Source organism: Myxine glutinosa, chromosome 6 (assembly GCF_964187855.1).
Source record: "Myxine glutinosa chromosome 6, kmMyxGlut1.1, whole genome shotgun sequence".
Taxonomy (NCBI): domain Eukaryota; kingdom Metazoa; phylum Chordata; class Myxini; order Myxiniformes; family Myxinidae; genus Myxine; species Myxine glutinosa.
Genome location: NC_136266.1, coordinates 90,981,819 through 91,007,418, shown reverse-complemented (window position 1 = coordinate 91,007,418; position 25,600 = coordinate 90,981,819). Strand labels below are relative to the sequence as shown.

Below are 25,600 nucleotides of genomic sequence, written 5' to 3'. Positions count from 1 at the left end.
AACAAATAAACGCGCCAACAAATAAACGCGCCAACAAATAAACGCGCCAACAAATAAACGCGCCAACAAATAAACGCGCCAACAAATAAACGCGCCAACAAATAAACGCGCCAACAAATAAACGACATTGGGGGTTGGGGCGGGGGTGTTTTCCGGGAGAATTCGCTGCCCAAATACAGGCCTCCTGCTCATTACCCCCTTTTTCCCAAACTAGCTTTGCCTGGCCAAATAATCGTTTGTCCGTGTTTAATGAAACCACCAGCCAATTGCCATGTCATATGTGGGAGTGTTCAGGTCTCTGGAGAAGGGTGAAGTAATCTGATTCGATTTTAATATCCCCTTCTCTCTTTGGAAACTCTTTTGTTCCAGAATTTTGGGCGCACACATCGTTTAATTTGCGAAAATGAGACAAAATGCCCCAACTCCCCCCCCCCCCCCGTCATCCTCCCTCCTCATCATCTAAAAACATTATGTCGATTTTTCTGCAAAGTGTTAACTTTATATAGTGGGACGGAAAGAGGTTTTATTATCCTGAGGCAGACATGACTCATTTTAAATATTGTAAAGAGTTCAATCAATGTAGGGAAAAGCTTTTGGAAAAATGAAAAAATAAATAAATAAATAAGCATGAAAAAAAATTTATTATTATTATTATTATACGGAAAATAGTAATTAAAAAAAAATCGTTTAGTTCTTGCGGGTTTTTAAATCCTGTGTTAAGAAAGTGGTTCATGTCCGTTGTCCGTCTGGAAACATTAGTTCATGATCGAAGAACAACTTATTTAATTTGAATGTTATATTTTAAACACAAATCGGAACATGAATAAGAAAACACACCTGCTGTTTTACAGTACTTTGTCTCTGAATTTGTCCCCATCACACATTCACAGAGAGGAGTGAGATATTTTTTACTCTTTCTTTATGTCTGGCAGTCAAACAAAATTGAAAACCATTCCAAACACGGAACTTACTGTTTTAAGGACGTTATAAAAGACAAACACCACAGGCTTGAATATCTAATGTAATGTGTTAGATAGGGTGGTGCAATTGACATCGCGTCACCGGTGGTAAAATGGCGGTAAATTCTTAAATGTATTTCTTTACCAGACTTTTACAATCTTTATTTAATTTAAATTGAATTATATACTTAAATACTGTACAGAAAACAAATCACCTCATTTGCACTTCCAAAACCCTTCCGTTTCAATGTCCTTGGACATGTTAAATAGGGTGGTGTATAAGACTGCTTCAATAGTGCTGTGGCGGGCACAATGATCAATAATTCCGCGCACCAGTGGGTGGCGCGAGCGTCCGGGCGTGGAACTGAGATACATGCCCCGCCTTTCAGCCGATCGGCCACGCCCGGGGGCAAGGCGTGGCCTCGGGACATATATGCGGGCTCGAAGGTCGAGCTCCGCCCAGTGCTGATGTGCGAGCTTGTAATAAAGTGCTTTTGTTTGTACCACGCGTTGTGGCCTACCTTTTTGGCAAACGAGTTGTGTGTGCACAGCACCACAGTGCTAAACTTCCGGAAGTTCTTTTGCAACGATCTTTAAAATCATTATTTTATTTTATTTGAAGTATATTCTTGAACACTGAGCGGTGTAACGTGTTCTATGAACTCTAGTTGATGGGCTGTGATCATTTCATATTCCACTTGAGAGTAAAGTTTAAGACACAAGCATCCCAAGCTGACCTGACGTGGATGAAACGGCCATTGTGACGCTATTGATGCACAGATTTTGCAATGCTCATCTTATCATATATGCTCCTTTCTCCTGGTCCATCACAGAAATTGGTGTACATACGTTGTCAGCCGGAAGGTTTCTTGCCCGGTTATTAATGGGACGCAAACACGCCTACGCAGGTTCTACCAGCATTGCACTTGGCCTACAGAATGCTCCGGCAAAGTGAGGTGAGTCCAGTGTCAGAAACTGCCCTCCTGGTGACGTGCAGCTTTAACTTTGCTCAAATTGAGTCTGCTATCTTTCAGAAACCAAGCTTGAAAGCTATTATCTTTATATACAGTGGCCTGCACAAGTATTCACCCCTCTCCAAGGTTTTCACATTTTGATGCCACCTGAGCTTATCTCATGGCGGTGGTGTTTTGTGTGCAGCCTGTGGCTGCTTGGCTGCATCATTTTCTGGAGGCGTGGCTGTGTCGCTGATGCAATGCCCATGTTACCAGTAAGCTGGTACTCATTTTGCCGAACTCGGAAGGATGACAGGTTGCATCAACCCACCTGGTGTTATTTCAGCGGCACGACAGGGTCTTGAATTCAGGACCCTAATATCTCAAGCCAGCCACCTTAACTGTTAAAGCGACACCAGCCTTACATTATTTCATGATGATTTCAGATCAAACTTGATATCTGGAGTCTTCACAAACTGCTCCAAAGTGATAGAGCTAAAAATGTAGATAAAATGTGAATAGGTTTGATTAACAGGGAAAATCAGATGATTTTATGAGTTGCATATAAGCATTTAACCCCTTTGCCTAATTAACCCTAAATCCCTTCAGGAGCAAATTTGTTTGAAAAGTTACAAAATACGTGTAGTAGGTTCACGTTGGTTGTTATCTCCTTATGCAGGTTTTAGGAGGTGGGAGGGAACTCAAAATCGGCAACTCCTTTTTTCGGTAAAGTATCATTATTCATGAACCAAATTGTGAAACTTCATTCTCATAGCTTCATTCCAAGAGCTCTTTTCAAAATCCTCACTGAACCTCCGACAGCCTCCACTTGAAGCTCGTTTGTAGTTATATTCCCCGGAATGATTTTATAGTTCTCAGCATGGGTTTTCTTGATCATCCCTGTTGCTCCGACTATCACTGATACAATTTCAGCATTTTTCTGTTTCCAAGTCCTCTTGACCTCATTTTTTGGGTCGTGGCATAAACCACAGGAGGCTGTGGGCAAACGTGGCATTGGGAAACCTAGAACGCGCTACAAGGATTGTCTAAACGCGACAGTAAAAAGCTGTGATATTGACCCAGCCAAGTGGGAACTTCAGAGCACTGATCGCTCAGTTTGGAGAAGGATTGTCAACAAAGGCATCACAAAATTCGAGAAGGTGAGATGTGAGCGTATCCACCAGGCCCGCTTGAGGAGAAATAATCCGGACCAAGCATGCTGTTCCCTTGTTGTGATGGCGAGCTGTCTTAAGTCTCATCGATGACATTTATTTAATACTCCATTGTATGTTACAAGAAAATGAATAGTGAACCTGATGAAATTATTATTTTATTCCTGTATTGTCATTATTGTCATAAATTGTCACCATCCATTGCTTAAATCGTACGTTGATGTATATATGTATATTTATATGTATATTGTTGTGGATTTGAGAATTGTTGTAAATATCACCCTCTGTAAAGTGTAACGATTCCTTGTAAATATCTCCGTTTTGTGTGTAAAGGTCAACGGTCGTCCTCTTAGTTACTCCATCGCAAGCACGTAGGCCACCATATACCCTTCAATAGTTATTTCCTTATTATGTGTATTGGTTTAAGGCTGTGTCTCCCATTAATTGACTCTGCATTGCACCGAATCAGATAAGATAGAATCCCTTTTCAAGTCTCCCCCAATCCTCTCAGTGCATTGGGTGGTTTTCTTCACCCCAAACTCCATTACGCACGCGGTCAAGCCCACGAACAAGGGCGTTGCCCGCCCCTCGTCATCGGAAGGTGGAGCCAGCGAGCCCCCACCAGCCAATCAGGGCTGGTGAGATACCATCACGGGCGTGGCGCGGGTTGATCTCAAAGCGCGTTATAAAAGTGCCCGCGCAAGCCTTTTTGAAGAAGTGCATAAGAGTGCAGTGGAGGAGAAGCGGAGAGAGGGATTTGAGGGAGGTGCGCTGAACCAGAGGCAGATTCTGCGGAGTAGGAAAAGAGCGTCGGAGACGCAGGAGGCGGGGGACGCGTGAGACAGCTGCCGGTGTGAAACCGAATACGTGGAGCTGCCGGCTCCTCGCTGCCAGCCCGAAGCGGGGCTGTGTTTGCCGGGTTTTCGCCTCGACCCCAAAGCGTGGATCGGAGCGCGCGCTTGGAGCTGGACCTCGACGCCTACCATCTGCCTGGACCCTCCTCTGTCGTCCCAAACCATTCCTGCCATTCCATCCTTTTGTGTACGTGAGTTTGTTTTGTGTGTCTTGTCCCTGGGTATAGGTTAAGCCTGTTTAGATAAGTTAGTATTTGCACTGTGTCTTCTGGTCCTTCCATCCTTCTGTCTTTATTTTCGTATCTTTCCTTCTCCTTGGTTCCTTTAATTGTGTAAGTATTAGTAATAAATTGTATTTGTTTTTCCTTACCTTCTGGTTTCCTCACATCCGTTCATCCTTGTCTTTTCCCAATTGAATACCTGTGGCACAATTTGGCCAACGTTAAGAATCGGGTCTAGTTACTTGCTAATGGTTCGTGCTGCGGCTGCTAATCCGCTCGGCAATTAACATCTTGTCCGCGGTCACGAACGGGGTTGCTCACCTGCCTCTCCGGAGGGAGCCGAGCAACTTCAGGACTCACGTCGGTCAGTCGCACACAAGGGGATTAATCCCCCCTTGGTAAGGGGAAAAAGGGCCGACGGAGAGATCCGTAACGATATATATTGTTACGGATCTCAGTTTCGGCACTGCCCTTACCGAGGGGGGTTTAATCCTCTCGTCTTTTAAGCTGGTCGTCCGAGTCCTGGAACTATCTCGCCACTTCCGGTCAGTGCTGAATAGGGTAGTAGGCCAATTATTCCTATGACCTAAGTACCAGCGCCTTCCGGTAAGCGAGGAAATGAGCCCCGCCTGAGCCGCGACTGTAATGGACACGCCGAGCGAAGCGAGCCACGACTCAGGCCGTTAACAAAAGACTAACCCGATTATATAGCGTTTGGCCAAAATCGCGCCACAGGTACTCAATGGAAAGAAGGGACTAAAGCGATCGGGGGAAAGAAGAAACCAAAGTAAGGAATACCAGACATTTATTAATTATTTACAAAACCAAAGAAACCGAAGGAGAAACGAAAGCAATATACAGAAGAAGAAGAAGACATAGGCCAAGCCTGAAAACAGTCTTATATTAAACCCCAGACAACAAAAAGGACAGACAACAGACTTACACGACAAGGGAATAGCAGGCAGGAATGGCTGGAAGAAGGTTTGGAGGAAAAGCACAGCGGGGAGGTCCGCTTCAAATCCACGCTCCGGGCTGGAAAACGAGCAGCTGGCGGCAGCCCCACGTATCCGGTTTCAGCGGCGAAGACCCGGCAGGCAGCGCGGTTTATGTTTCCGCTGTCTTGGTGACCCGAGCGCACCGACTCTTGCACCCCAACGATGCTCGTGCTCAAAAAGCTGCTCGGTGCTCCTCTCTTCCTCCTCTCTCGGTTCTCCCCATAAGCAGTCCCTCTCCTTGCCTTTATCGGGCGTCGCCGAATCAAGCCGCGGTTTCTTGGGCTACGCCCATATTGGAGTTCACCGCAGCCCTGGTTGGCTGGTTAGGGATTACCGGCCACGCCCCTGGCGGGTTGATGACAGGGCCACGCCTCTTCCTCAGCGTTCCGCCCCCTTTTTCCTGTCCTTGGCCTCGTTTGTAATGGAGTTCTGGCTTGATGGTAAAAGAACCCTTACTGCCATTGAGGATAGAAAACCATTCGTACTGGTGTTGAAGGGCTTGGGGCCTATTCTTATTTCATTAATGCAACGTAGATTCAACTATTGGAAACACAGCTTTACCTGAAACACATATTACTGAAATAACTATAGAGAGTCCTATGGTGGCCTATGTGTGGTGACGTGGACTAACTAGGGGACGACCTTTGACCTTAACAAGAAATGGAGGTATTTACACAGAGAATTATTTACAAAGGGTATATTTACAACAATTTACTAAGTGCAGGGTTCTCAAAACCCCAACAATATATTTATATGTATGTTCTCAAAACATTTATATGTTCTCAAAACCCCAACAATATTAATTCCCACGGGTGACCCCACTAGTGTGTATATATATATATATATATATATATATATATATATATATATATATATATATATATATATATATATATATGTATATATATATATATGTATATATATATATATGTATATATATATATATGTATATATATATATATGTATATATATATATATGTATATATATATATATGTATATATATATATATGTATATATATATATATGTATATATATATATATATATATATATATATAGTATATATATATATATATATATATAATATATATATATATTACATATATATTGTTACGGATCTGGGGGACGGCTCTCCCGTTAGCAAGGGGGGGGGTTAATCCCCTTGTCCTGTTAAGCTGGCTATCTCCGCCGGTCCTGGTACTTGTAACGCTCCTTTGCGAGGTGGGATTGATCAGGGTTATTGGTCAAGGTGTTCTCCCGAATACCTTCACCAATCCCTCCGCAAAACAGGGAGACAAGTACCGCTCGAACCCCGGTTTTAGATGTTCTCGTTGCCGAGCGGTTTTAGCAACACGACGTTCGAGCCAGTAACAAAGACTAAACCCGATTCTGAGCGTTGGCCAAATCGTGCCACAGGTGTTCAATGCATGGAAAATACAAGGACGATCGGACGAGGAAGAAGAAGAAGGCAAAGGTAGGAAGAACAGAGATTTATTAATTATTTACACAACCACAATCAAAGAGAAGAAAAGATAAGAAATGTAATTTACAGGGAAAGATGGACACAGAGCAACTTATACTTATACAAACTTACTTAAAACCCCAGACAAGACAAACAAGACAAACTCACGTACACGAATGGATGGAATGGCAGGGATGGTATGGGAAGGGAGAGAAGAGTCCAGGCAGATGGTAGCGTCTAGGTCCGGCTTCAGCTCGTGGTCCACGCTCTGGGGTCGAGGCGAAAAACCCGGCAAACAGCCGGCAGCTTCAGCCGGCAGCTCCACGTATTCGGCTTCACTGGCAGCGTTCTCCGCCTCCTGCGTCTGTGAAACTCCGTCGACACCCACGGGACTCTTGTACGGTTTCTCTCCCTGCGGACTCTCACTCGTCTCAAGCACCTCCCTCCACCGAACTGAGGGGGGGTTTCCCGCACTGGGTTTTATAGGCCCCACCTTAGAATCTTCTTGAACCTCCTCGATGTTTCTTTCTCCGCCCTCTCAAGCCAAACCCACTCTTCTCGGTTGGTTGATCGGGGCTGGCTCATTCCTCCTGATGACGAGGTGGGCCACGCCCTTGTTCCCCGAGTTAGAGCACATGGCATGGCGGCGAATGCAGTTGGTAATGGAGCAATTCAGTTGGAAATGGAGGCATGCAATTGGAAATGGAGCAATTCAGTTGGAAATGGAGGCATGCAATAATTGGAAATGGAGCAATTCAGTTGGAAATGGAGGCATGCAATTGGAAATGGAGTATTTCAGTTGGAAATGGAGGCATGCAGTTGGAAATGGAGCAATTCAGTTTAAAATGGATCATGCAGTTGGAAATGAGCAATTCAGTTGGAAATGGAGCAATTCAGTTGGAAATGGAGGCATGCAGTTGGAAATGGAGCAATTCAGTTGGAAATGGAGGCATGCAGTTGGAAAGGGAGCAATGCAGTTGGAAGGGAGCAATGCAGTTGGAAAGGGGAGCAATGCGGTTGGCAATGGAGCAATGCGGTTGGCAATGGAGGTTTTGGGCAATTGAAAGGGGATCTATCTTATTTGATTTGGTACAACGCAATGAACTAGTGGAAAAACAGAGCCTTATACTGACATATAATAATGAGATAACTATTGAGGGAAGCCTATTATTTGCTACGTGATGCGATGGACGAACAAAGGTGCAAACAATTAACAGCCAATTAAGGGGAAATGTACACGGGGAGTTATTAGGGATTTTAATACTAAATTTGATAAAGTGAAGGTTCTAAAAACTGCAACACAACATATATATATATATATATATATATATATATATATATATATATATATATATATATATATATATATATATATATATATATATATATATATACATACATACAGTGCGTATCAAAAAAAAGGTAATCCGAATTCAAGGGGTTAATATGCAAAGGTTATTTATTTTTACAATTTACATGTGGTTTACTAATTAAGAGGAGATCCTCAGCTTTTCATTTATGCCTTCCATGCATCATTGCTGTCACACATGACCGAGTATATGTTCATTGAAAATGACAAGTTCAAATCGCATTTTTACAAGTTTGGCTAATAGCAGGCAGGAATGACAGGATAATTGGAGAAATTGCAAGATCGGTGCAAGACAGGATAATTGGAGAAAAATGAACGTCAGATGTGAACTTTTCTCAGGAATGATTGGCCTTTATGCACCCACACCTTCAACATGTCCACCTCCCCTTTCAACACCAAGCTCACAGCGGCAGAGCATGCCCTGATCTGCTCGTCTCACCATAGCCGGGTCATTGCGCAAAGCATCCACTTCATGTCGAATACGGACCTGCAATTCGTCAAGATCACGGGGAGGAGTTATGAACACCTTGTTCTTTAAATGTCCCCAAAGGAAATAATCACATGGTGTGAGGTCAGGTGATCTTGGAAGCCATTCCACTGCATGGTTGAGGGCGATGACTCGGTCTCCAAAGAGTTCCCTCAGTCGATCTCGGACAGTGATAAGACGATGTGCTGGGGCGCCATCTTGGGCCCACCAGAGATATCTAAAGACACCACGAACCTGTCGCTCAAAGTTCTCCTCCAGCTGCGGTAAAACTTCATCATTGATCATCTGCAGATACCTGTTACCATTGACATTCCTTTGAAAGAAAAATGGTCCGATCACCTGACCACTTCCACAAAGTCCCAACCAAACAAATCCACTTTTGTCGATTCATGTTGGTGTCAAAATTAAATTCCAGGGGTTGTCCTGTCGGTGCATATTCAAGAACATTATGGGTGTTGACCCTTACCGTCCATGGCGAAAGCAGCTTTGTCACCGATAACGAGATACCGCAGGAAATTGACATCTGCTTCGCAACGTGCTATCAACCATCCAGCAAGCACCAGCCTCCTGGCAAAATCCCCTGGCGTAAGTTGATGCCGGATGTGAATCCGATATGGATGTTGGTGGAGGTCCAGTCTTGTGATTCGGTTGAATGATGCCGAAGGCAATCCCGTCCCATCTCGTCTTGCGCTGGTATCCCTAGGATGCTCCAAAACTTGCTGCCTTACTGCTGCAATGTTCGATTTCCGATCACCCAGTGCGCCTCCTACCAGAATTCCCCTTGTTGCGGTTGAGGCTAGTGCCATGCTCTTGGTATTTTTCTAACATTCGCCCAGATGGTTTTGGCTGCTGGAGGCTCCCGTTCTGGGAAACGTTCCTTGAACGCATCACGAGTTCGCTGCAAACTTCCAGTTTGGTGAAAGGTTGTAACCACGAAGGTCCGCTGTTCAGTCGTAAGTTGAACCATCTTTTCAATGACTCAGACTGTCTCTAAACCCATACACTGTAGGCCCATCTTAAATACTCACCTTAAACAAAGGATGACGCAACCGACGATTACCAGACCAACTTAACAATTTTACATAATCAACTTGACAGTCGACAAGTAATGCATCCATTTAAAACTGTCTTGCACCGATTAGCCAAACTTGTAAAAATGCGATTTGAACTTGTCATTTTCAATGAACATGTACTCGGTCATGTGTGACAGCAATGATGCATGAAAGACATCAATGGAAATCTGAGGATCTCCTCATAATTGGTAAACCACATGTAAATTGTCAAACTGAATAACCTTTGCATAATAACCCCTTGAATTCGGATTACCTTTTTTTTGATACGCACTATATATATATATATATATATATATATATATATATATATATATATATATATATATATATATATATATATATATATATATATATATATATATATATATATATATATATATATATATATCTGCGGTTTTGAGATTGTACATATGACCAATAAATGCTAAAGGTTTGCCCCTCATAGTTAGTTCCACGAGCAACACGTAGGCCCACTTGTAGTATTAGTTATGTCATAGTATGTGTAAGTATAGGCCATTTCCCCTATTAATATCTGCGTTGTGTAAGGACATGAGATTAGGTCCCGTTCATTTTGCGTCCACCCTCCAATTCCACCTCGATGGGCGGAATCCATCCCATGCCCCATTTGGCTGTCCCTCGTCGAGTTAACACGAGGCAGGGCCTCGAAAGCCAAAGGAGGGTTGAGATCGGCCGCAGCGGTAGGGAGACGGTAAGGGTCATCAACCAATCAAGGCTCGGGCGGCATGGCGTGAGAGGGTGTGGCAGAGAACGTCTGGTGAGTTCGGGAAGGTTCGCGGGGCAGGGCTATATAAGCCCACGCGAAGAGCCCTCAAGAGGACTTTTACAGCGAGCGCATATGGACTTGAGGGGGCGAGCGCATTGTGAGCACTTGTTGGAGCGCATCGAAAAGGACTTGTGGAGAGAACTTCGTTGCGATAGCACTTTGAGGATTTGAGGACTCGCTCGCTTTGAGCCTTGGAACTGTAACTCGCCATATTACGTACGCGCCAGAGGGGAAGAAGAAGAGGCGTTGGCGGTACGAGTACGCGGCCACAGCCAAACGCGCCGGTGGCGAATAGCGAATATTCCAGCCACGCGAGTAAACGCGGCCATAGCCGCCAGTGATTAACCGCCAACCGCACCAGAGCCCACCCCCTACCGTTCGCCCCGTAATAACCCTGTGCGTCCAAACGGCGGGCTACGAGCTCCTGCCTTCTCCTGGATCCATCTGCAAGGGACGAGCCGGAGACCGGAGGGAGCTGCACGAGAGCCATCCTCGGATGCGCGGACCATCATCCTGCAGCTGCAATTCCTGTGTGAGTGTGAGTGAAACTGGCCCGTAGTCTTTTGGGTATTAAGTAAGACTGTGCAAGGATTACCCTGTGTCTCTGCTCTTGAACCATTGTGAATAGTGTAAATAAATCTGTTATTCCTTTGCTTTCCAATTCGATCGCCTTTGTGATTTCTCCATTGACTAAGCGTGGTACGAATAAGAACCGCTTGAATCGGGGTCTAGTAAGTGATAACGGCACGGATTGTGTGTATGCAAAACCGCTCGGCGTATCAACACACGTGGTTCGTGCGGGGCTTATCTCCTCGCTTCAGGGCAGCGCGAGTATTTAGGTAATAGCGAATTTGGTCCGAATACCCTATTTCGCGCTGTCCGGAAGGGACGTCATAGGTCCCGGGTCCCACCAGGCCAGTCAAAGACAAGGGGACTAGTCCCCCCTTGGTAAGGGGAGAAGGCCGGCGGCGGATCCTCAACAATATATATAGTCACGTGAAAAAGTAAGTACACCCCATGTAAAGTTTTGACTTTTTCAACATATTTCAACATACAGCTATTTGATCTTCATTTCAACAATATTGATAGATAAAGGTGATATAATATAACAAATATCATGAAACATTTACATTTTGTAGTCCATTGTATAATGTAAAGAAACATAAATGCAAATTTCGCATGTGGAAAAAGTAAGTACACCCCTACATTTATCACGACTTCAAATACTTAAAATTAGAATCAGGTGCACCAGCTCAGGTGTAAATGATTAGAACATCGTTGGAGAGGATCTTGGAGGAACCTGTCTTATTTAAACTTCAGACATTTAGTTTGGCTTGCTCTTTGTTGTTGAAGTGTGCAGCATCACCATGCCTAGATCAAAAGAGCTCTCTGAGGCCATCAGAAAGAAGGTTATAGATGCCTACGAGTCTGGGAAGGGATTTAAAAAGATATCCAAACAATTTGAAATCAATCATTCGACTGTCAGGAAGATCATTGACAAGTGGAGAAGATTCCAAACAACTACCAACTTGTTCAGGCCAGGCTGGCCCAGCAAGTTCAGCCCGAGAGCAGACCGCAAGATGCTGAAAGAAGTCTCGAAGAACCCCAGAATGTCATCACGGGACCTACAGGTAGCTCTTGCCACTGTTGATGTCAAAGTGCACGAATCTACCTTTAGAAAGAGGCTGTACAAATTTGATGTACATGGGAGGTGTTCCAGGAGGAAACCTTTGCTGTCCAGAAAGAACATCAGGGCAAGACTAAAGTTTGCCAATGAACACCTAGGCAAAGACCAGCACTTCTGGAACAATGTGCTCTGGACAGATGAGTCAAAGGTAGAGCTATTTGGCCACAGTACCAGAAGACATGTTTGGCGAAAACCAAAGACAGCATTTGACCACAAGAACCTGATACCAACTGTAAAGCATGGTGGTGAAAATATTATGGTTTGGGGCAGCTTTGCTGCATCAGGGCCTGGGCAGCTCACCATCATAGAATCCACTATGAATTCTTCATTGTACCAGAGGGTGCTTGAGGATAATGTGAGGCCATCTGTCGGAAAGTTGGAGCTCAACCGAAGGTGGACCTTGCAACATGACAATGACCCTAAACATACCAGTAAATCCACCAAGGAATGGCTGAAAAGAAAGAAATGGAGGGTTCTGGAATGGCCAAGTCAAAGCTTGGATCTAAATCCCATCGAGATGTTGTGGGGGGATTTGAAACGAGCTGTGCATGCAAGAAACCCCTCAAACATCGCACAGCTGAAAGAATTCTGCATGGAAGAGTGGGCAAAAATTTCTCCCAGTCAATGTCAGAGACTGGTAGACAGTTATAAGAAACGCCTTCTTGAGGTTGTTTCTGCCAAAGGGGGCAATACCACCTATTAGAGCCAAGGGTGTACTTACTTTTTCCACATGCGAAATTTGCATTTATGTTTATTTAAATTATACAATGGACTACAAAATGTAAATGTTTCATGATATTTGTTATCTTATATCACCTTTATCTGTCAATATTGTTGAAATGAAGATCAAATAGCTGTATGTTGAAATATGTTGAAGAAGTCAAAACTTTACATGGGGTGTACTTACTTTTTCACGTGACTGTAGGTATGTATATATATATATATATATATATATATATATATATATGTATATATATATATATATATATATATATATATATATATATATATATATATATATATATATATATATATATGTCGTGTTAAGTCGTTCAACTACAGTCATCGAAGTGACGCGTGGAAAGCTAGTCGTGATTAAAATTGGCCATTTCAGCTTGTTTGTTCTCTTTGATGCAATTCCGTTGTTTCCTTATTACTTTCGATTTATTTTAAGAACATGAGATGATTAAACTGAGATTTGAGAAGCGCCAATTTTGTGTGTATTTTTGCAGTTACCGGGTGGTGGTGCAGCCAACGTTTCACATTACCTACCGTACAGTGTCCGCCATGGAGTGGCGGTGCTGTCCGGGATTCTCTGGCAAGCGCTGTCAGGATGGTGAGTCAAGCTGATAGGTATAGTCATTCCATCAACATGATGGCCATCAGAGCTGCGTGTAAACATTGTACTTGTAATTTGGCATGGACTTTTGTTGCATATGTTTGGAGGTTGAGTGACAAACTGGAACCATGTTGATGGCTTTTGAATTTAGTTCAGGTATGTGGAGCACGTGTGGAGTACTCCTATCACACATGATTGGCTTGAGTTCTAATATTGAATGACTGATGCAAAGATGCATTAATACTGAGTTCAGAGAAATTCCTGTCCAAAAAGGCTTTCTGTGGGGATTAAAGAAAGTGACAGAATATCGGCACATTTATTCACATCTTGTTTAAGGCTTAATGTAGTGTTTTGAAGTCGGTGTGCAGACCATCTTCAGACACTTGAGTATAATCATCTATTTACCATCAATGACAATCATGCAATCATATATGTGATTCCTAAAATGGATTATGGTTGACAAAGGACTTGAGAACCTCTTTATGATTTCTAACCTCTCTGGAGACACAAGGATATGCTTGATGTAAACTCCTTGAGGGTTCCTGTCTTCATATTTCCCACTCACCTGGCACACAAATGGATGTGAACAACTATGTTTGTTCTGAGGCATAAGCAATCAATTTCTTTGAAAAGAGCTTGAATTTTTTATTGGATATGTGTAGATTTGATGAGAAATACTTCGGTCTTCATATACGAATTTTGAATACGAATGGGAACATGAATAGAAAACGAACCTGTAGTTTAGCAGTACAGTAAGACCCTGACATTCGTGGGGGAGTGGGGGATATGTGCCTGAAAAATGCTGCGAATTTCGAATCCGCCAATGTCGGGGCATTGTTTCAATGGGAAAAGGGGGATGAGTTCCCGGCGGTTCATGATTAATAATGGAATTTTTTAAATTTTACGAACACGAAAGCACATGATTACAGTTCCATTTAAATTGCTTACAAAAAAACAAAAAAAACTGCAGGTACTATTTTCAATTTGTATTTAAGATACAGCACTGGTATTTAAGATACATTTGAGTACCAGTTCACTGGTAATTCCCTGTTTGTCGTTAAAGGCGGCAAAAAGGGTTGGCGTCAGGAAGGGCATCCGGCCGTAAAACATTGCTTCAAAAAGGGGACCAAAAAACAACAACAACCACGGTTCCCGAAAAAGGCCAACCCCCGCTTGCGGGGGAAAATGGCCTCTAAAGGTGGTTTTTTAAAATTTTTATACAGCACAATGTAACTTTTGTTGATGATGATGATGATGATTTAGAATCCAGTAAACTCAATTAACTCCTCTGAAGAGGACAAAGGTCAGATTGCTGATGAGTGGTGCAACCGAAGGGGATGCAGGTGAGGTCACTGAAGGTGTTGAGGTGGAGATATCGGTGCAAAAAAATTGGTGATCGTGAGCTGCTTCACTGAGTGCTGCAGGTTTCTGTGCAGCTCTTTGTACGGCAGCAAAACATCATCCAACCCCCTCTTGAACCGGAGTTACCGCTCCATCACTAGGTCGGCATCTTGCAACCTATCAGGTATTGTCCTCATATCCTGCAGCACCTCAGCCAGGAACTTTAATGTCAGGTTGGCCTCGCCACCTCTTCTTCCTCTTCACTGCCCTCCTCCTTGGAAACTGTGATGATGGCCCCCAACTCCTCCTCAGTCACCTCCTCCCCATGCAAGGCAATGAGCTCCTCTCATTCCTCAGGCTTCATATCGTGTAAGCCTTCCCCTCCCACCTCCCATGCCAACCCGGCAAGTTGTCGCCTGTCTTCCATGGTGTCGGGAAAGCCTCTGAAGTCGTTGACTGCCTGTGGCCATAGAATATGCCAGCAAGTATTGATGGTGGAGGCTTTCACCTCGTCCAGCGAGTCTTTGATGATGTTGATGCAGTGCGTGATGTTGAAATCCTTCCAACATTGCCCAACCGTCATTTCAGAGTTGGAATTAATAGCCTCCAAGATGCGACAGAAGGTGCGGCAGATGTAGTACGTTTTGAACATCAAAATTACCCCTTCATCTAATGGTTCGATCAGGGAGGTGGTGTTGGGTGGCAGGAAGATGACCTCACCTTTAGGATGGATCACTTTCATCACCTTGGGGTGGCCAAGAGCATTGTCCATCAGCAGGAGACCCTTGAAGGAGAGGTTCTTTTCTGCCAGATACCTCTCCACTTGAGGGATGAAACAGTTGTGGAACCAATCCATGAAGATGGCAGTTGCTACCCACGCCTTTCTGTTGGCCCTGCAAAATACGGAAAGAGGTTGCTTGTTTTTGTCCTTGAGAGTCCCCTTTAGCATTGGTGCAGAGAAGAGATATCCAGTCCTTGGCAGCCTTGAACCCCAATGCTGTCCTCTCTCGATTTGAGATGAAAGTTCTCATGGGTATTTTCATTCAAAACAGGCCAGTCTAGTCTGCATTGAAGACCTGCTCCGGGACTTTCCCCTTCTCCTCAATGAGCGGCGTGGGTTGAGCAGGGAAAGTTGGAACTGCCTCGTGGTCCGCTGAAGCACGCTTGCCTGTGAGCTACACATTATGGAGACCGTACCACTGCTTGAAGCGGTCAAACCAGCCCCTGCTAGCTTGGAAGGGATTGGGGCCACTCGTACCCGCATCACTTGTACCCACATCACTTGTGCTCGCATAACTCGTGTTTGCATCATCACCCATGCCAGCCAGGTAACCGTACATTCACTTTTCCCTTGCACAAATTGGAGGTCAGCTAAAGGTACGTTTCTCTGAGCATTGTCCTCTCCCCACACTAGTCAGGTTCACTATGTCAATAAATTATATTTCGTTCAAAATCATGGTAGATTAGCAAACCTATACATTTTTGGAAAGGTTATAGCATAAGGAAACTAAAAATCAATGTTTACATTTGGAGAGATACCTGTATGGCGGCCATTTTGGATTTTCAAAATGGCCACTAAAATACATATTTTGTTCTATTTCTGCCTCTAATTACCCTAAAAACTTTTAAAAATTTACTAAACCTATATTTTCAGGGACAAGGAATCCAATGAAAGTATCAAATTAGTGCTATGGGGAATGGTAAGACACGAATCAAAGGTTTTGAATTGCAAAATACTGTCTTTATATTCGCGATAAGTTGCATAATCAAATACATGTTATCATTTTGTACAGGCAGTTAATAACATCAAAATGTGTCACAATAATTCATATCACCAAACATACACAGGCAGTCAGCAAAATCATATATACACATGCAGTCAGTATAACTTCACATCTACACAGGCAGTCAATGACAAAATATACACAGGCAGTCAATGGCATCAAACATACACGATTACAGAATATGCCATTTAGAGTTCGTCATCACTGTCCTGTGTGTCGTATCCGACAATATAGTCCGCATCGTTTTCACAGTCCGTTCCACACAAGCAAAGGTCGGTCAAATTGATTGGCAAATCGAATTGGTCGAATGGTCGATCGAATCGAATTCGATGAATCGAATCGAATCGATCGAATGGTCGATCGAAACGATTGGTCGAATGGTCGAATTGGTCGAATGGAATTGGTCGATTGGTCGAATTGGTCGAATCGAATTGGTCGGAATTGGCAAATGTAAACATTGATTTTCAGATTTTCCATGTAATAACGTTTCCAAAAATGTATAGGTTTGCTAATCTACCATGATTTTGAACGAAAAAACATAGTGAACCTGACTACACAGTTCATGCCTTCTCCATTGTTTAAATGTGAACGTCCCTGACCTGGGTAACCACTTTGGTGCTTGATACTGCATTCGCCGTGACACTTTCGCGATTCACCTTCTCGTTCTTCTTTATGTAGCACAGTTGACTCATTCACACTTTAGTGCCTGCCCACAGAAGCTGCACTCTCACCTCTCGATAGTCGGTCAAGCAGCTCCACTTTCTGGCACAGGATAATGACTTTTTTCTGCCTCATGGGAGCAGACACATCTGCACTACTCGTACACTTAGTATTCATGATGAATAATGTGCACAAACATGTCCGTGAGCGCAAGGAATCACAGCAGGTCAAGGCAGCGGGAGGAGAAGGAAGAATGAAACCCAGGACACACTGCCCATAAGTAGTCGTGCAGGGGTTGTGGCTAGATGGAGGAGGGGTGGGTAGTGTGACCATTGTTTGTGGGGGATGGTGGCAGGGGATGGTGATGGGGGTTGTTTATGCCACGCACTGCTGCTTAATGTGTAAGGCGTGGAAGATGCTTTTATAAACTGTTTTGTGCACGGCTGGTGGGAGGTGATTTATGTGTGGCTGGAGGTGGTTTCATGCGTGACGTGTGGAAAATGGTTTTAGAACTGTTATGCGCGTGGCTGGTCGGAGATGTTTTTTTGCACTCACAAAAAAACAGCGAATATGTGAAGCACAGGGCCTCAAATGTAGAAGCAGGTCACATTTCATTAACCCCGAATACTCGGGGTCCGCAAATATGCGGGATCCGTGAATATGCAGAGTCCACGAATTTCGATTCCATGAATGTTGACATTTCACAGTACTTTGGCTATGAATTTGACCAAATCGTGTATGCGGAGAAAGGAGTGAGACAACATTTTTTACTCTGTCTGCCTGTCTGGCAGTCAAACAAAATTAAAAAATAATTCCAAACAAGAAACTGACTGTTTTAATGCCGTCGTAAAGGACACAAACAACAGGCACAAATAACTAATGTAGCATGTTAAATAAGGTGGTGTAAAAGATGATGCATCAATGGCGGTAAACTTACAATTTTTTTTTTGTTCTACAACCTTTAAAATCTTTATTTTTCTTTCAATTCCAGAACCTGCTGCATGTAATACCTTCTGTGAAATATCAGATTGTGGCTCCAGTGGGGACTTGGGAAAGAGAAAAGAGGAGAGGAGTTTGAGAAGGGCATTGGCCAAAGAGAGAGGGGAGGAACTTTGTATTGTCTCGCCTGAGGGCGTAGTTTGGTTTGGCGCGAAGAGAAAAGGAGAAGGATTCACCCCAGAGGAGAGGGAGCAACCTTCGCTGTGAATGAGGGAGCCTTTTTGTTCGGAACTTTGAAAGGACGGTTTTTACTGCTTGCCTGTTCCTCGTCCTGCCTTCCTGCTTCATGTGCCTGGTGTGTCGCCCTGCCTTGCTGTTTGTCGTCCCTTGTTCGCCATGCCTGCTTCGATGCCTCCTTCATCACCAAATACTAGAGCTAAGGCCTCACTTTGTTCTCGTTCCCCTCCCCGGCTGTGCTTGAGTCTGGTGTGGAGGTGCCTTAGATTTTATTTCCCTTGTCATAAGTCATCCACATTAGGCGTTTCCCCACTCCCCACTCCCCCCTCCAACCCCTTCCCGCTCCACCCCTAACACCTCCACCCCTCCCTCTCTCCCCCACCCACCTGTTCCACTGTCGTATCCCTCCACCGGGTTCAATCCTCCTTTGTTACTTGGTTTGGAATAGATTGAAGGAGCAGTGCTCCTGCTTGAGACGGACGAAGTGACGGACAAGACACAAACTCGTCCGAGAAGATGTTTAATGTATAATCAACTCGGGAACTCTGAAAACCCGTTTATCGGGTTCGCATACATATAATCCAAGCCAAAAAGCATACGTCAGAACCAAAGCCACGCCTCTCAGGCGAGGCACGCTTTGGTGGTCATGTGACCGACAGGTGCAAGCAATTATAACCTCGGCGCCGCGGTTTGTCCGCCGGTTACGTCACCGGCTGGGGCAAGGAGATTATGTTGCTGGTCTCGAGCTTTGGGGGACCCATGGGTCGCTACAATATCCCATTCAACAACAACAACATGGTGTTCATGGTATGGTACATGGTATGGTACCATGGTACAACATGGTATGGTACAACAACAAGGTATTCAACAACAACATGCATTTTAAGGCCATGTTCCCTGCTAGAGCGGGGGTTAGCCTTGCGGTCCCCATGACAATCTTCTCCATTTTGCCCTATTTTCTGCATCTCTCCTTGTTAACCCCCTTGCCCGCATTTCTTCTTCCACCATCTTTAGCCAAGTCTTTCTCGGTCTTCCCCGTCCTCTACTTCCTTCTACATTAACTTCCATCACTCTTCTCAACCAGTCACTTTCATCCTTCCTCAATACATGACCAAACCATCTCAACCTGTTCCTCTTCACAGCATCAATCACAGGCAATATTCCCATCATCTTTCGCAATTCATCATTTGTCTTCCTCTCTCTCAACGATACTCCGCACATCCATCGAACCATTCGCATTTCCACCCTTTCCAGCCTTCGTTGCTGCTCTACGTTCATTACCCATGTCTCGCTCCCATAAATCATAACACTTCTCACACATGCAGCATACACCTTTCCCTTCAGCTTCAGCGACACTCTCCTCCTCATCAGCACGCCACTCAGTTCCCGAAACTTCTTCCATGCACATCTCACTCGAGCAACCGTTGCCGAGTCTGATCCACCTTCTCCATTCAGCATGTCTCTGAGGTAGCAAAATGTTTTCACACCTTCCAGCTTCACGCCGTCTCCAAGATCCAACTCAACATTTCCTCCATCTGCAGCTCCCTCTGTGCACACCTTACATTTGAATGTAGCTGCCACACTGGTTAATGACCCTCTCAGACCACTACATTTTTGATGAACCCACTCAGCACACATTGTACATTGAATGGAGTTCACTCCGACACCATTCCTGCACACAGCACACGGCCACTTCCCAGTTCTTTCCACCTCACAACATGCTTTACCACTTGCCATCACCTTTGTCTTTCCGATATGCACCTTCAGACCTTTTGTCTCCATACATTCCTTCCACTTGTTCATCTTTTCCTTCAGTCCATCCATACTTTCTGCAATCAACACCAGATCATCTGCATACAACAACTCCCATGGTACACCCTCCTTTACGGTCTGAGCCAGCACCTCCATCACAGCTACAAATAGTAGTGGACTTAGTACCGACCCCTGATGCACTCCCACCTTCACCTCAAACTCACCACTGTTCCCGTCCTTCGTCCTTACAGCTGTGCGTGCTCTTTTGTACATTGCCATCACTACTCTGATCAACCATTCCTCCACTCCTAACTTCCTCAATGCCCATGTCAATACTTTGCGTGGAACCCTATCGAATGCTTTCTCCAGATCAACAAACCCAAAAAACAACTTCTTCCTCTTATCCATGTACTTCTCCTGCAACTGCCTCACAATGAAAAGCGCATCTGTCGTTCCTCTTCCTGGCATAAATCCAAACTGCATTTCGTCGATCTTCACTTTCTTCCTTATCCTCCTCTCCAACACCCTTTCCAATACCTTCCTTCCAATACCTTCCAATACCTTCCAATACAATTCAGCAATACCTTCATTCCATGCTCCAATAACTTTATTGCTCGGTACGAGCCACACTCCAGAGGGTCACCTTTCCCCTTGTATAGAGGGACCAGGGTACTCAGTTCCCAATCCACTGGAATGCGGCCTTCTTTCACCACCAGATTACAGATCTCTGTCATTCTCTTCACACCCCAACTTCCTGCTGCCTTCAACATATCTCCCACAACTCCCGTCGGCCCTCCCGCTTTTCCACTCTTCATTGCTTTTATCGCTTCCTCAACTTCCTTCTCAGTTATCTTCTCTGCCGGTCCTAAAACTGGGTTACTCTCTATGTTGCCATCCCATTCATTCTCTGTATTCAACAGCATTTCCATATAGCTTTTCCATCTTCCTTTAATTCCATCTGGGTCGACAACGATTTGTCCCACTTCATCCTTCAAGCAACTCACCCCCATCACATCACACCTCTCTTTCGCTATCTGCTTTGCAATCCTGAATACTGCTTTCTGACCCTCTTCCGAATCCAAGCGTTCTCCGAACATTTTCCTACATGCCTCCTGCGCCTTTGCTACCTCTTTCTTTGCAGCCTTCCTGGCTGCCTTATAACTTTCATGCTCTGCTGTTTCTGCTCCCGTACCCTTCGCCTTCTGCCACTCTTTGAACTTCTTCCTCTTCTCGTCAATCCTCTTTCCAACCTCAACATCCCACCACCATGTTTCCGAGTGCCTCGGTGGTCCTTTTGTCCATCCACATACCTCACCAACGGCTCCCAACAGACCAGCTTTCATTGACATCCAACCACTTTCAAGCTCAACCACATCATCCTCTACCCTACTCAGCCTCTCTTTTAATGCCTCCCTTACTGTCACCTCTTTCAACCTCCACACCTTCATTCTCGGTTGGTACTTCACCCGCCGAGCTCTCCTCGCACCTTTCACCCTTATGTCGCAGACAACCAAGTGGTGCTGTGAAACAGCCTCCTCCCCCGGGATCACCTTTGTGTCCCGGAGGTGCCCCCTATCTCGCCGACGCACCATCAGGTAGTCAACGGTTGTCGTCGACCCACCTGACGTGTATGTAACAAGCTTATTGTCCTCTTTGTGGAACTGAGTATTACAAATCAACAAATCAGCTCCATCAGCAAACTCCAAAATCCTTTCACCTTCTCCATTTCTCACACCATATCCGTAACCCCCATGAACTCCCTCAAAACCATCCATACTCCTTCCCACATGTCCATTCAGGTCTCCTCCCACCACAACAACTTCCTCATCTTTCACGTTTTCCATCAGCTTCTCTATCGCACACCAGAACTTGTCCTTCTCTTCATCGCTTCGACCAACCTGCGGAGCATATCCCGAGATGACGTTCACCAAGAGCTTTCCAATCATCATTTTCACCATCATCAACCTATCACTCACTCTAGTCACACTCACCACACTGTCTACAAACTCCTCAGAAAACAGGACACCAACACCATTCACGCCCTCCGGGCACCCTTGCCACACAAACTTGTATTTCTGTCCCTGCCTACCCTTCACCATTCTCACACCACTTCCCTTCCATCTCGTCTCTTGCACACAACATATGTCCACTTTTCTTCTGACCAATACTTCCACCACTTCTCCTGATCTCCCTGTCATTGTCCCCACATTCCATGTCCCAAACCTCAGAAACCGATCTCCACTTCGGGCTGCACCCTGCCCATATGTACTTGTGATGGTCATGGTTCTCTTTTTGAGGCAATGTTTTTATGGCCGGATGCCCTTCCTGACGCCAACCCTCTTAGTCGTCTCTTACGACACGCAGGGATACGGTGTACCTATTCTGACCAGGGTACGCACTGGGAAACGTTTAAAACATGTAAATTCTGGGGGGGGGGGGGGGGGGGGGGGCGTCAGCCTCACGGCTGCGGTTTAAACATATTCCAACAATTTCCAAACAGAACGATGAAAAAACAATCCAGGAAAAGTCTCCAAGCGAGAACGTGGATTTGAGAAAGAAGGTGCAGAGGCGGAAGAAAACGAGATACAGGGGGCGGGGCACAAGCCGAGACGAGGAGGAGAGCGAACAAGCACATGTCCGGGAGGAGAGAAAGAATCAATATAGAATTATTTGTCTAGGGAGGTGAGGTGAGGGGGAGAAAACAAAATAAAAGAAACAAGCAATACAGCGAAGGAAATAACCCAAACCGACAAAACACCGACGGGGGTAGGGAAGCCCCAAGTCACCAGGCCGCGCACGAGGTACGACTCAGAAAACGATTAACTACACACAAGTTTGCACGAACCACAAACCAACACCAACTAGAAACACACAATAACACGTACACAGCAAAATAACCAGTGGAAATTTGACAAAGACAAGAATGGGAAAACACTCAAACTTCGATGCCGTGGAGAGCTCGAAGCACGCCTCACTCGCCCGAGGAACCCATTAAACCCATGGAATCCCATTAAACCAGATAAATCATCTCGTGTGCTTCTTGCACCCATGCAAATTCACCATTGTTGGATGTGTCCAAGGGGTTAAAGCCAGTTTTGGTCCATCCATCCAGTGTCAGTATTAATGGAGTACTGGAGTCGCAGTTTAGGAGACGGAGGCCTTATTGATCACCATCGAACACGAGTCCATCGGCATCTTCTTCACCCCGACCCTCTCACCTTCCACGCCCTCTCATGCTATCTATATATACCTTATTGGGACATAATCCACGGGCATGGGCCAGTGGGGCTTTTGATGGTGTGGGCGTGGCGTGCGGGCGGTTGTTGAAGCCACGCCCTCCGAAGAGGGTTTTGGCATTATAAAAGCTGTATGAGTTCCGTTCACGTGGAGAGTGCTGTTGGAATAAAGGAGCTTTGAACACCAAAGAAATGGCCTTGTCCTCTCGTCATCCGCAACTCCTACATTGGTGACCCCGACGTGATCAATTTATAATTCTCCAAACACAGCATGCAGGCTTGCACACAAAGGAAATGAAAAGAAAGGCCTGTCCACGGATGGAAAACCAGGTCAATTCTCTTTTGGGCGACCATTTAATCCCCAGCAGCAAAACGGTTAAAGGTGGGACATCGGTCAAGCATTCACTGTGTATTAATACGAAAAAAAACTCGCAGAATAATCAACGCACAGAACACAGGATACATTGGCCAGAAAAATATCAGATGTTTATCTCAATCACCCTTTATGCGTTTTGAATCTAAACAGCAGGCATGGAAAGCCAAACATAGCAGGAGCACGAAATGGACGTTGTTTCTTGCAAATTGTCACAACAAGGTCAAACCAACCTTTTTGTGACAAACCCAGCTTACGTTCTGGTGTTAAAGTATCAACATGTTCAAAAATGAGAGAAATCACCAGAGAACAAAACAACACAGGTCTGCACTTTTAACTAAGACAATGGGATCCGAACCCTGAGCTCTGTCAATGGAGTAACAGAGGCAGATGTCAAACGGCTATTAGTTCACGTACCAGGTCAGGTGGTGACATGTCTGAAAAGGCCTTCCCACCCATTAAGGGAAACAGCCAGGCCTGGCTCAGCCTTACATGCAGCTCGAGAAATTAACCAGGAAGGATGGCTGTGAGAAGATAGATCTCAGGCCGCTTTATCCTTCCTCTTGCTTCCGAAAGGCACTTTCCTCACCACAGTCGATCCGACAGATGAGAAGCCACCAGCAACCGCAGACACGCTGCCTTTGACGATGCCGACGCTGGCCGCTGGAACTGTGGTCACCACAGTCTTGGTCACCTCGTAGCCTTTGCCTCCAATCCAGGTCACTCCGCCAATTGTGGCTCCCACTGCACCCCTCGTGGCATTGTACAAGCCACCGGTTACCCGCCATAGCATGCTTGGTGCTGTTTTTGGATGATCTTTATCACAATCATCTTCGGGCTCGGTGCGGAGATGTGCCGATACGTAGTCACCATCTTCATCTTCCGCATGGTCAACAAACAGCACCTCACTGCTGTTTGGGCCCTTCATAACGCAGAGAGCGAAGCTTTCGGTAACAACACTGGTACAGCCTGCCTACCTGGCTCTGACGGGAGTGGTGAGCCTTCTCCAGGATCCTCCGAAGGGACGCAGGTACGAGACGTTGGCAGCACTGCTGCTCGTCTCCTTTGCGCACTGACGCATGCACTGACGCGGGCAGCACTGCTGCTCATCACCTTCGCGCGCACTGACGCTGGCGGCACTGCTGCTCATCACCTTCACGCAACTCCTACATACTACAACTACAACTCATGAAAACTCTACAACTAGAACTACAACTCGCGTGTAGAAAACTACAACTCGCGCAACTACAACTCCTACTCCTACTCTGCAGCCTCGGGAGGCCCGTGAGGAACCTCAGCAGCCTCCCCCGAGGCCCATGAGGAACCTCAGCAGCCTCCCCCGAGGCCCATGAGGAACCTCAGCAGCCTTCCCCGAGGCCTTGACCAGCCCCCTCAGTTGGCTCAACCCCACGGTGGGGCCGTCCCCCGTCGGGTAGGTCCCCGGTTGGCCCGCCCACCGCCAAGCCGCTCACAGTCCCTGCTCAGGTCATCAGTCGTTTCGGCCGGGTGGTTAAGGCCCCCCGAAAACTGACATTGCCCGTGCGAGTGCATTCTGGGGGGGCGCATGTAGCGGTTACCTTATTGGGACATAATCCACAGGCACGGGCCAGTGGGGCTTTTGATGGTGTGGGCGTGGCGTGCGCGCGGTTGTTGAAGCCACACCCTCCGAAGAGGAATATCATGGTTCTTCGAAGTACTTTGAAGGCAATTTGTGTTCTGCAGTGTTTACGTATAGAATTCAGTTTTTAAAAAGGTTTAAAGAGGTTTAAAGGCATATAAATAAATTAATTCCAGGTTTTACCACTGTTTTACCCAGAGTCGATTACATCACACTATCTAACATGTTACATTAGTTCTTTGTGTCTGTTATTTGTGTCCTTTATCACGTCCTTAAAAACAGCAAGTTTCCTGTTTGGAATGATTT

General features: G+C 45.3%; 1 protein-coding gene and 1 pseudogene across 9 annotated transcripts in view; one reads left to right on the top strand and one right to left on the bottom strand.

The window, feature by feature from the left end:
• The window catches only part of LOC137430089 (uncharacterized), a 214,287-nt gene that overhangs the window by 7,712 nt on the left and 180,975 nt on the right, over positions 1 to 25,600 (top strand). For all 9 annotated transcript variants that reach the window (XM_068120629.2, XM_068120631.2, XM_078780136.1 and 6 more), the window contains exons 2-3: positions 1,793 to 1,915; positions 13,248 to 13,351. In XM_068120629.2, coding sequence (XP_067976730.2) covers positions 1,793 to 1,915; positions 13,248 to 13,351 — 227 coding nt within the window. The remainder of the gene's footprint in view (positions 1 to 1,792; positions 1,916 to 13,247; positions 13,352 to 25,600) is intronic.
• LOC137429234 (transmembrane protein 263 pseudogene) lies at positions 24,218 to 24,604 on the bottom strand (annotated as a pseudogene).